At 34.5% G+C, this 13,644-nt stretch overlaps 1 protein-coding gene across 4 annotated transcripts in view; it reads left to right on the forward strand.

Annotated features, from left to right (window-relative positions):
- Positions 1 to 13,644, forward strand: part of LOC119644648 (protein vav) — a 36,866-nt gene that overhangs the window by 9,700 nt on the left and 13,522 nt on the right. For 2 of the 4 annotated variants that reach the window (XM_038044331.1, XM_038044409.1), the window contains exons 3-5: positions 12,467 to 12,648; positions 12,712 to 12,786; positions 13,117 to 13,636. In XM_038044331.1, coding sequence (XP_037900259.1) covers positions 12,467 to 12,648; positions 12,712 to 12,786; positions 13,117 to 13,636 — 777 coding nt within the window. Of the gene's footprint in view, positions 1 to 12,466; positions 12,649 to 12,711; positions 12,787 to 13,116; positions 13,639 to 13,644 lie in introns of all 4 variants that reach the window. The other 2 variants (XM_038044568.1, XM_038044488.1) reach the window with 2 other exon arrangements.

Here is a 13,644-nt window from a genome sequence, read left to right on the forward strand (position 1 = left end):
GTATATTGCATGAGTAACAAGCGAACAACACAGAAAGTAAAGGCGTTGACGGTTTTTCTTGCATAGCCGTCTGGCTGTTGTAGGCGTGTCCTTTCACTGATTTACGTCATTTTCAGGTTCTTTTACAAATTTGTTGAAGGTTTATTTAGTTCTGTGAACGGGAGACAGAAACTGCACAGTTGGGCGGACGGATAGATGGACGGACGGACATGTTCAGATTCATACCGAATTTCTTTTGCAAGTTTGTAGTTGATAGCTTCATTTTTGCGAAGCAAAGTATGTTTGCTACAGACACTGCACAGTTGGGCAGATGGACTAACGGACAGGTAAATGAACGGATATGCGTGGGTGCCTACCGATTGTCTTGAAATTGACCAAGAATTTATATACGTTATGGCGATTTTGCAGCTTGGTTCTGCGCTTTGTATAACAAGTTTCTTTGAAAATTCGATGGAAAGAAAAATTTTGTTTTTTGTATGTGTTTCAGGATAGATTTCCATGATATACACTAAATAAATAGTACATGCTTCCCTTTTCACGCATCAATCTTTCAAATGCACTATTTCCTGTTCGGTTAAACAGGGAAGATTAAAATTGAAATGCATTCCTTTCAAATATCTGTAAAAGTCACTTAAATATTTGACGTATGAATGCTTTGACGCGCCTCGCAATTAAGAACAATCTTAGATGATGGATGACGTCTGAGATTTTCCTTCAAGGCGAATACAATCTTCTTACTTCTCCACGCCTGTTTGCGCTCATATCGCATCAACATACCTCCCACTCCTTTGCAGAATCAATATAACTAAAAAGCTTTTGCATCCACACATAATGAATCAAGTATTGTGCATTAACTACGAACAACAAAATTTTTTTGTTTTAATGTTTGTTTTGTCTTTAACATTTAAAAGAAGAAAGCATAATTTTCTAGATAACCATCTACACACACACACACACACACACACACACTTTGTATTGCTTTTATTGGCTAAGTTTACTTTCTCTTTTTCACTGTGTTTTCCTTCAGATTACGAATGAATTTTCTTCCGTCGATGCCAATGAAAAACTCATATATATGTGCACGGTATATTTGGCATGTGTGGGTTGTTTTAGTCTTTCTTGGGAACTTTCCAGAAAACAATAATAATATTAAAGTGCAAAGTTGTGCAGAATCAAACGTTATGTTAAAAGAATAATAAATGAATGCAAATAATAAGAAATATCGGCCACGAAGCTATATGCCAGATTTCGAAGGACGTGAAAATGTAATTATCATCACAAGACAACATATACGTATGTGTGTTTGTGATAAATCAAATGCATACCATTTATAAATGTTTTCTTTTCATTTTCAATGTCTGGTTAAAACTGACAAATTCCGGATTTATTTGCCATCAATTAAATAAGTAATGGGAAATATTTAATTATATGAAATTAATTTACGTGTTAAGTGTCGTATGTGAGTTTGTTCTTTTTTTCCGGGAACGGTCAGTGAGAAAGAAAGGATGAAAGAGAGGTAAGGCGTGGCCACAGCTTGAGATATATATCCCCTATCGGCAAGTGAGTTTTATGTTTTCACCGATTGAAGATTCAATAGAGCTCCGGCTGCACGCCAATTGGAATTGCGGCAAGTAAAAAGTTTTTATTATACTCCTACACTGCTTGTAATTCGCGGTATGTTAAGTTTGTGCGAACGTATGCAGCACCTGGGCTTAAGGTACATCCACCTTTTACCGTATCGAACGATTCGGAATCATTTCCTGAATCGATTTAAGCATGTCTGTGCATGTGATGTCTGCCCATGTATGTTTGTGTTCAACCTACTGGTCACTGGTGATTCGCATTAGTCTCTTATATAACCGTTCCTACGAAAACTAACAAAAATTATTGGTGGAAACATTGTACGCCCGTACAACACGGCTTCGTTGATCAGTGATCAAAAAAAGTCTTTCTCCTTTTAGAATGTTGTAGTAGTTTCCTCGCCTCCTCCCAGTTAGGACTAAAGTCAACACGACCGCATCCGTCGTAAAGCAGGAGTTGGAACGAAAGGTTTTCTTTCACCAAAGTCATGTTCAAAATAAGACGAACGATGCAGGCAAAGGAGAGTGAAGGCTTTTTATGCCATAAGCTTATCGCTCACGTCGCAGTATTGTCGCAAATCGTGAAAGAAATGTTATCGGTCGCTTTAAACGTTTAAACGTAATATATTGAAATATTTTTATATTCCTGTTATTAAACAAATAACCTGAGCGAGTGAGGTGAGGATTGTTCTAATAGAGCAGTCACCTAACTGGGATGGGTATCAAAAAATTCACTATAATCCGAGAGTATAAAGTTTCTCTTGGTTTTTTTTTTTTTTGTTTTTCATTTGAATACGATGCCGTCACTAACATACATATACATTTAATTAAAATCAATTAAAATGAGTCCACAAGTATTCAATTCGTTCAAGAAACATAACTAAGCGTAGAATTATTTGCATTTTGACATTCAACGCCAACGACATAGACGCAAGTATGAAAGTGTAAATGCTTTTTATTGCAACGAAAAATGTTAGAAATTCCATCAAAAGAAAGTTGCTGTTATTGTTGCTGTTATTGTTGTTGTTGTTGTTGTCCCAAGGGAAGAAGGGAATTTATTATTGATTAATTTCACTTTAAACAAGTCGATTAATTCATTCAATCACTTTCAACTATATACCCACAATTCAATTTATCCCTGAAATTGGCTAATTAGTGAAGGCATTATTTAATCATAGTGAAAGTTTACATAATAATCCGAAAAAAAAAAGAAAAAACACGAGGGTACAATGTCTGAATAAATTTTCAATTAAATTGAGAAATTAATATAAATGCTGCGGTTATAGAGCTGACCTGTTTTTATACACATCGCCGAAGGATAAGCGTTATATTTATTTAGTCGATACGTTTGCAACGACCAGAAGGAAGCTTCAGAGACTCCAAAAATCATGTATATATATATATATATATATATATATATATATATATATATATATATATTGCTTGATTAGCGTCAAATTCTGAATCGACTTAAGCATGTCCGTCGATTGGTCTATTCTCCTAGCTGTCTGTTCGTCTATGTAATATCTGTTGTAAACGTTCTATTCGCCTTAAAAAAGAAGCTATCGACTGAAATCTTGACTGATATTTCAAATTTGGCAGAGACATTTGAGGTTCGTGCACACACAGACTGGCATTGAAAATGGGCCAAATCGATCGAACGAGACGCCCACCGTACCAAGTAAATTGAGAGCATTTTTGTTTTTCCAAAGGAATAAAAAATTGGTTGTTTTCTCATTACTCGTAAACTCCAGCGGATTAATGTACAACATTTTGAATCGACATTCTATGGGCGATGCGGGTCACATCTGTTCAATTTTATAGTGTTCCATAATTTAATTTTTTTGCAAAAGCTTTATAGCCTGCGCGTTACAACAAGTTTCAAAACCGCTATAATTTATACAAATTCCTGGCCAGTTTTAAATTCGGTAGACATCCAATTAAATCCATTTAGTTGTCCATTTGTCGATCTGCCCAACTGTGCAGTATTTGTGGGAAGTATTCTCTCCTTCCCAAAAATGAAGTTGTCACCTACAACCTTGCAAAAGAACTTGAAAATGATCCCAACTTTCCAAAGAATACGCCTACAACGCGCACACGTCTATGCAAGAGAAACTGTGAACACCTTTGCTTTCACGTGTTTTGATTGTTACTCATAAAGTACAACAAATACAACATAAAAATTTCCATTTTTCTTGTGAACATCGAAAAGGCAGCCGTGCCCACCCAATATTATAGAATATGAAAATTCAGTTTTTTTTTTTTTTTTTTTTTTTTTTTTTTTTTTTTTTTTTTTTTTTTGTTAATCACGATGAGGGGTATAAAAGATTCGATCGCGACCGAATATAATTTTCTTTTTTGTTCGTCTTCTCTTGCCTCGCGATTTCATTCTCATTTTCTATATGGAAATGCGTTTACTGTTTCTACTGTGGCTACATGGCTTAGCATGAAGGACATGTTGGCTGTCCCCCCCATTATTCTCCTCGCAATTAGCAAAAGGATAGGATTGTGCTGTCGTTCCAATTGTGATTGCTCCTCGTATTTCTCCTTGGTTCAATTAAGCGTAAATTATACTATTGTGGTTTAATTCTCGCATTGTCACAGGCGCCAATATAACTTCATTGTTTACAAGTGCTTTATGCTCTACGGAGAGATATTGCAAAATTTAATTAAATAAACTTGAATAATAAATTAATTATAATATAAATAAATCTAAAAGTCATAGTATCTACGGCAGAGAAATAATACAAAGGTTTTCATATCTATTTCTTATAGTTCTCTGATTTAAAACTTTTTCTTTTTGCTTTGATGTGTGTCCAGGCGTCCATCGCTTTCCACTGAGTTACCCTACCTAACCTTCAACACATTATTATACCCTATTCTATTTTTGTAAAGCACACAATCGATTTTGTGTCGCGCAAAACATGCACGTAAAAGGCCATATGGAGCGGCCGGGCTACGGAAGTAAATGTGACGGTATGGTGAGTTTGGGCGATGTTGAATTCAAAATATTGCAATAACATGAACAATTCTTGTGATAGTAGACACATCAGCAATCTGAAATGTGTTTATTCTTTTGGTATTTTTTTTTTTTTTTTTTTTTGTAAAATGCCCCGTGTTATGTAATTCTTCTCCAACTATATGCGCATACACAAATTTTATTAATTTTTCGTTATTGCAAAATACGATTTTGCTAGAAATTTTCGGCCTAAGCAGAAAGACCAACTGTTTTTTTGTCAAAATTCAGTGTTATTTTTCTCTCCTTATAAGTCTCTTCACTTTTCTTCTAATATCATTATATATATGTATATATGTTCTTATATCTTCCTAACACTTTAATTCAATCAAATAGCATTTGCAGTCTTTCTTTGGAAAATAATTATCAATGAAGAAGATAATGGCTTTCAGAGTTGCCAAAAATCCATGACCTCCGGACGTAACTTTTAGTTTAAGAAACAAAAAAGTCATCTATGAGAAGATAATCCAACTATTCTGCTGCAATGCCTGCTTTTGGAAAATGGTTATGAGTGGTCATGAGTTAGTCCACGAAAGCCCGCCACCTCGATATCATGGCGGAATATTCACGGCCATAATTTTTGAAGTGGACATGGTGGGATCACCCAGGTGTAGCGTATTACGAGGCGCTAAAACCAAATGAAACTGTTACTGCAGATGTCTGCGGACGTCAATTGAACGAACTGAACTGATTGTTGCAAAAAATATCAGCAATAGCGGCTAACGGTCGCAATTTTCAACGCTCCGCCAGACATTGCAAAAGTTGTCAAGGATGCTATTGCAGCTCAAAGTTCTGGATCACCCAACGAACTCACCAAACATAGCGTCTTCTGATTACCACTTGTTCAGATCGATGTAGCAAGGCTTGGCTGGCGTGCGGTTTCGAAATGTTGAAAAAGTGCAAAAATGGGTTGATGATTGAATATCGCTGCCAAGCCAAGAATTTTATGTCGACACGGTACCCCCATGTCGCCCAAAAGATTGGAAGAAGTTTTGAAAAATCATGGAAAATATTTTGATTAATATATATTGCACTAAATTATCTCAATAAATGCCTTTTTCAAGAAAAGCAAGAATGATAAGATTACATGCAAGCACCTTTTATATAAGCACTCCCCTCAGTTATTATGCAATTAAAGAAAAATAAATAAAATAAACAGATTACTGTATATACCCAGTGCAGGTCGAATCGTTAATTACTCTCTGCCTTGACTCTGTTTTATCAAAAATTTTTCGACGCTTAAGAGAACATGCTTTATCCTAACCATGCGGAACTCTTTTGTGGAAGCTTACTTACTTTGCTGCGTAAATGGAGCATAGCCTACTTGCACTGTTTGCGCATTAATGCGAATGCCAATATTGTATCTACCATAAACGCGTGGCATCTATTAAGTCCGTGATAAGACATACCTTACATAAAATTCTGGAGGAGCGTAAATGATAACATAACCCATAAGCGTATTGACGTAACATAAGCAACGCTTAATAACCACTAAATTTTGGTTGATTACTTTCGAACCTATTCGGGCTAATTCATATCATTTTTCAGCTTGATTGGATGGGACGGCGTGTCCAACTAATTTTGATCTTTTAAATAACGTTGCTATAACAATATCTAAGGAAAGATAAATATCGGACGTATAGACGGACGTTAGATTTGGACTAATTTATGCCGAGTAGTGTCTTCATCGATCGGACTGACAATCCCTCATTGATCCCATCTTATAACATGTTTCGTACTCATAATTATAAGAAAGCTGATAATACGTTGAAAGGTACTCAAGTTAATTGATTAAATGAGTAGTAATTTCTCGGAAAGACCACCAAATATAGTTGTACACTAAATTGTTTTTTCGCTGTTGCAACATCCAAAAATATTCATTAAGGGCTATATAATGTGTAAACCACATATTCTTGATCAGTAAGCGGTAAAATTCTAAATCGCTTGCGTTCACTGTGTCTTATTCTAACTTTCACGGCCATAAAATTGACTCAACAACATTTGGATTTATTCATTTAACAATTGATAGAAATATTCATCGGTAGCAAGGAATCCTGAGCGTAAACGTGGTCCGGATTACTCAAATGACACGTCTCCAGTCAGCAAAATACTTTGCACTGTTAAACTATCTATTAATCAGATTGAAGCTACGGCTCTGAAATATTTAGGATAAATTTTCATTATAGGGCTGAAATTTTGCTCACACGGATACTAAGCTTAATTCCTCGCATTCAACTTGAAGCTGTGCATTATGAACACAAAAATCACGGGTGAATATTGATGATCTTCCTCACATGCCCCTAAATGCTAAATTGAATAATAGCTTTGGCTCATTCATGAAAACACAACGCACTGAACAGCAATTAACAAACGATTCGGTGCAAACCAAATAAAACTATGCTCTTTTGCTCTCTTTAAAATTCAAGTATTATGCATGAAGTAGATTAGATAGTCGAAAAAATATTGAGCATTACGAGGCAAATCGAAATTTATAGAATAATTTTGTAATTCATTCAAATCAGCCAAGGTATCTATCTATCTGTACCCATAGATATTTAATGTAAACTATCATTGGTGTCCTTATTGTTAGGATCAATACTTTCTACATCACTTGACATGTACGTGCATGTATGCGTAAGCGTGGAGATTATAAAGGTAAAGCATATGTATGTTCGTTTTGCTGTTGAATAGTGACATCCTTATTAGGATTATTCCTAGCCGCAAAGCGTTTATGAGAAGTAATTGTTATTAGCAGGATGATAATGTATTTAACTTGTTACCTTGAAAATTTAATGAAAGCACTGACACGCAGAAGTGTATATACGAACATGTGCATAAATCGTAGAATTAAACAAACGTTTAAGCTAATCATTTATTATACATTTTTGGGCAGATTTTCAACCGAACATATTATCGTGCACATTAAATATAATTTAAAATAAGTAAGAAGACATTACAGTCAAGCAAGGTCGACCATCAAATACTTTACACCAATTCTCTTAATACAATTATCCAATTGTTTCGGTAATAATAAATAAAAAATTACACATTATTTTTTTCACGCAAAGACTTGACGCTTTCCATGAAAACCCGCAACATACGACGCGATCCAAATTTAACAAACTTAATTTACTTTATAAAAATGTTAATATTTTTCATCATAAAAAACTATCAATTATATTTTGCCTCCGCCTAAAGGCCGACTGTTCATGATAGCCCTTACATATGTTTGGGTCTAAAAAATAGACCTATGTGATCCAAATCCCCTAATGTAAATTTTTTTGGTTTTTTTTTTTTTTTTTTGCTACTATGGATTAGTTTTCATCGTAAAACATTAAAAATGTATCCTTTTTCTGAAGAGCATGGGTGGTTGGGATTCAAGGAATAGGCCCATATGTTTCAAATTTGGTCCGCTTCATTTCTATGTCAAATTACTATCATCAATAAATTTTCATCATAAAACATGAACAATTATTAATTCATTTTTTGGGTATCTAAGAGTCGACATATCCTGAGAATCTTTATACGCGGCAGTATCCAAAAAATAGACCTACGTGGTCCAAATTCGATAAGGTTTATTGCTTTGTCAACTCTCTCTTACTCTTACGAGCCAAGTTCCACCATCAAAGATTTTTATCCTTATAAAGATCTAGTTCTCGTAACAAAGCTTATATAAGAGGGAGCTCAAAAAAGATTGCCACAACCGAACCAAATCTTTACTACCAATTTAGAATGTCGAAGTACCATTACAAGGGCGAGTTTCGGCGTAGAGTTTTGGGAATTGCAAAAAGTGAACGTAAACATTTAAATTTATAAATAATATAGATTATGCAATAAAATTTTAAATCGCATAACATAGAAAGGATTTCGATTAGTTTAAAATGAACATAAATTGCATAAATAATTTTAAAATTTAAAACAAATTGTCTTCAGTTCATTTTGTTTTATTTATATGTATACATGTAAAATGATATGAGGTCCACTTTCCCACAAAGTCTCGCAAGAAGTCGGCAAAACTGAAGTCGCATCTCAAAAATAGGAATAACGGTTCGCTTATAGCAAGTAGTTGGCACAATAAAAGCCGCGCTTGCCTTGCCTGCCATGCCATGCCATGATCATTTAATAAGAACAAGTAAACAAATCTATGTACAAATACGTAAACAAGGGATAATGAATGCAAGCAGGCGACAATGAAGTAAGCGATGATCGCCAACATAATGTAATCATGTTAGCGAATTTGCTGCAATTATCGCAAAATGCACTCTCTCAGTTGCGTCATAATTGGCGACAATGAAATTGCTGTCGCTGAGAACAAATTTGCTTTAGTATTGCGTATAAAATCAAGCAAACTTACCAAAAAACTCTCTTTCAGAGCTGCTTTTGTCAAAAACAGCTGCTAAAATGAAATAAAAACAGCTGTTGAAAAATGACTTATTAATAATATATACTGTATAATGTGATTTACTAATGTGGTATACTGTACTATACTGTACTATATACTATATACTATTACTATACTATACACTATACTGTACCTACACCCATTTTTCGCTAACATACCGGATTTCAAAACGTTGTTAAAAATAATTCCTGAAAGGAAAAAGTCTGATTTTTTTTTTTTTTTTTTTTTGCTCATTCGACAGATACGTTTATACAGATTCACGTGATATAGGTGAACATTAGTGACAATTTCTAGTTTGGCCGCAATAGAGTTTCAAATTTGGCTGTTCTTTCATATCCATTTTTCGCTAACATAACAAATTTCAAAACACCGTTAAAAATACCTCGCATAGTCAGAATGTGAACTTGTTTAGTTTGTTTGAAAGGTATTTTCATAGAGATTCATGAAATGTCCATAAAAATAGTTAAGTTATAGTTATCAGAATTTTCTTATTGGAAATGGAAATGGTAGGTGTCCGTGCTACTTAAATTCGTATTGATCTTCACGCCCATCCTTGCTGATGTTATTTATATCTTCTACCATACAAAACTATATGGTTTTGCCAATTCCCACATAATAAATAAGCACATAAGTTGAATGAAAGAAAGTTGATTTTTCGTGTTCGCTTGGATTGCTTTCCATATATATTCAAACTTTATTCCCCGACCCAAAAACACGACAAATGGTCATTATGTAAACAACTTTAAAGGGCTGATACAATGTTGCGTTATTTTTGTTTTTGAGTTAAAATTGAAGTCACATCTCGAACGCATCAATGTGTCGGCCAACTTACGCTTTCGTTTTGTTAATTAGTCTTAAGTTTATAGCTTATGCACCTGCAAGGAGTATCACACAAGGTTCTTTAAAACTCATTTACGACATATTACGCTTAACTGTTGTTCATTATTTTAATCCTCATTTTTTTTTAAAACAAGTTGAAAACTTTACATTGAAATATTATCTTGTTCTTTTCTTTCAACATCGCTTGAAGGATGTCCATTAAAAACTTTTCCGAACAATGATGTCTCTAGCAATTGTTTCTCAACGGGTGGTGGTGAAACGAAAACTAAGAGAAGAAGAAAGAACATTTTCTTAAATAAAGCGTTAACTACGACCCCACCCTATTGCAAATAGGATTTGACCTTTTTGACCCTGAAGAAAGTTGATGCAATAAAAAGACTTAAGCGCGATGAAGGAGGAAAGCGAAAATAAAGTCATTAAAGAGCAGAACACAAACGCTTTGACATTACTACGATCTTAATTAATTTCATTATTTTATCAGACTTCGACACAAATGCATATGATATGATATTTTAAGCCAGCTTAATGACTCATTTGGACGAGTATTCGGAAAACGTCAAAGTTTTAAAAAAAAACATTTTAAGACACCGTGTTGAAATGCATTCAAAGCTAAACTTATTTCTCTCTCTCTCTGTTGAGGGTGTCATAGGGGGTGTACAGGCCCTAGTCTGCACTCGCTTTTGTTTTTTTTTCATTATGTATGTAACACGCAACGCACACGAAGCTTCAGAGATCCTATAAAGTATATATATTCTTGATCAGAGTGAAGTTCTGAGTTGTTGATTTAGCAATGTCTGTCCGTCTGTGCGGTATGTGTTCTTGCCACTGTTCTGGTCGCAAAAATGAAGATATCGTTTTCAAATTTGGAAGAAACATTAGAAGTTTCTGCACGCAGCTTGAATGAGAATGGGCCGAATTGGTCAGAACAGAAACGCATAGTGGAGCGTAAACTGAACGTAACACGGTTTTCCTTAATAAAAAATTTTTGGAATTTTCACTGGTTACTCGGATATTGTTCAAGTTACAAGGCTGAAATTTTCCAAGTTTACTTTACGAACCACTGTACCGTTTACGTACAAAAATGGAATGGATGGGCCACACCCACACAAAGTTACATCTCTATTTCTTTAAAGGGAGTAAAAAATTGTTGTTGTTTTTTTTTTTTTTTTTTTTTTTTGCTCATTACTCATAAACTACTGCAGATTAATGTACGAAAAATTTGGCTCTGCTTTAGTACTTGTACAAAGATGGGAAATGGATGAATCGACCATCCCTATCAAACGTTACAGCGTGGCAAACTTCAATTTTTTCCTCAATACGGTTATAACGCGCGGAAGCAACCTTCAACAACCCCATATAGCGTATGAATTTTTGGTCAATTTAAAATTCAGATTGCACCTAAGCATCTCCGTTTACGCACCTGTCTATCTGACAAAAAACATATATAGGATAGATTGAAATTGTTTTCTATCGGACCCATGTTATAATATTCGGAAGTTTTGTATCATGTTGTATTGAAACCAGCAAGTCTAGCAAGTCCCGTGTTAACCGGCCAAAGCTGGCATATAAGATATAAGTATTCCTGACTCTATTTTTGCAGGATTTTTTTTTCACGCGATTTTGAAATAACACTATTCACCATTAAGAGTCCGTACACGTTTTTTACACGAATTCTAAAATGAATTTTTTTTTTAATTTTGACGGTGTCTCACAGTAACTTAGGCATACAGTATTGAAAAACAATTGAGAAAATACTGTGACCAGAAGTCAGTCGGATTCATGTCCACAAATGTGTTAGCGACTTGCTCTACTGTTAGTTGTTGACTGTTAACGAACGACTGTTAGCTAACGAAATTCTTCATTTGAACCAACCTCGACAATTATGATGGACATATCCGACATATCTGCTTGATGCAGTTTTGCTTTTTTTACACGAATTTCTTGCACGGCTTCCTAAGGAACGTATCGTCGTGTAAAAATATAGTAATGCGTATGGTACATGCAGTTACAATTTAATAGATAAGAATTCTTAATAAAAGCATTATGGGCTGATATAAAAGGTTGCCGTCGTTTTGTTGGTCTTCGTTTTGTAACCTGTTCTCTGCATATGACTCCAAAGTCACATGTGGCTGATGTTTAGTGCCTCCGCTCCACCAGTTGCATCAACTTTTTCAGTGACTAGCCGACCAGAGCAAGGTACCGAGCCAAATGACTCCCAGGTTCTTCGCTCACTCACAGCATTCTCACCGTACACTTCACAAATTCTTCGGCAGATTTACCTTTTCTATAGTAAAAAAGCATTGCATAGCAAAGAATTAGAAAACTATCTGCACAAGAAACGCAAACTGAAATGTCACCTTTAAGGTTTTAGTGGCAAAAAACCGCAGAGACCTTTTATATCACCCATTATAATATATTTTTGATTTGCTTTTCACTTGTAAGCCTTGTATGGACATATATTTTTTATATATATGTATATATTTCATAAGTGTAACAAGATCAGGTTATATATCGCGATCGCTGAATTTAGCGAAATAGGGGAACCTTCGCCGTAATTACAGTCTATCCTTGAGAAATATTGATTATTATCTTCTCAACCAATTCGTTTGCTTTTTCGTTTCTTTTCAGTTTTTGTGCTGTAAAAATATTAAATTATTTTTAGATGTTTGTCGTAATCATTTTAAGGTACGAGAATCGGACCTATTCGATGCAAATATGTTGTACGATTTAACAAACTTTCATCGTGTTCTCATCACTCTTTCGAAATTGTCACAATGCGCAAAAGTACAACAACTGCATCCTAAATTAGAGTAAGAGCTGAACGACGTTAATTATATATTGTCCAATAAAATTTTTAAAATTTTCTTTCGCAGAGGATTTAATTTACAATTATCGCCCAGTGAAAGATCTCATTCCGATGAAGACATTTACAAAGACTTACACTCCACGTAAGTAGAAAAATGATTGAAAAAAAAAAAAAAAAAAAAAAAAAACGGAAAAAGTAATATTTTTATTTAATTATTATTAGTACGTCTTATAAAATATATTTCTTGGCTATAAAATTTTTTTCTACTTTCTTTATCTCCATTTCTTTTCTTTTTCTTTCCCTCTCTCTCTCTCTCTCTCTCACACACACACACACACACACACTCACTCACTGATTTAAATGAAATATTTTTAAATTTTCTAACTTGCAATCTGTGATTTCTTCTAAACATTTCATCTGTAATTACGGGAAAAATAATAATAATAATAATAATAATAATAATAATATTAAGTGATATTAAGAAAAGCGATAGTTTCGACACCTCGTCAGAATATTTTGATCATATTTCGCAAAACGGTTCGCTATCCGTTGAAGATGAGAACAGTGATATAACAAATGAAAATGGAACAGAGAATACTGAGGATTATATAGAGGACACAGTCTCTGTGTTAAGTGAAACTATAGACGATGAAAAGCCACCCGTCCAAAATACAGGCTCTCTGCCAAGTACAACGACAACAACAATAACGACGACAACAAATAAAATAACTGGTAAAGTTTCTAATGCGCCGCCATTGGGCTTAAGTACACGTTCGGCTTCTTCATCGGGAATGGGGAATTTGGATTTCAATTCGAGTCATGACAGTAACAATCAACAGCTACAAAAGGTAGCAGCCACCGTTTATAATTATCAGCAAATAGATGCCGAAGATATGGGTCATGAATATTTGAACGCTATATACTCGGAGGAGGATGAAAAAGTCTACGAAGATTTATGTTATGTCACGTTTTCCACTCATAAGGTGGCGGAGGTGTGCAT

This window comes from Glossina fuscipes, unplaced genomic scaffold (assembly GCF_014805625.2).
Source record: "Glossina fuscipes isolate IAEA_lab_2018 unplaced genomic scaffold, Yale_Gfus_2 0, whole genome shotgun sequence".
Taxonomy (NCBI): Eukaryota; Metazoa; Arthropoda; class Insecta; order Diptera; family Glossinidae; genus Glossina; species Glossina fuscipes.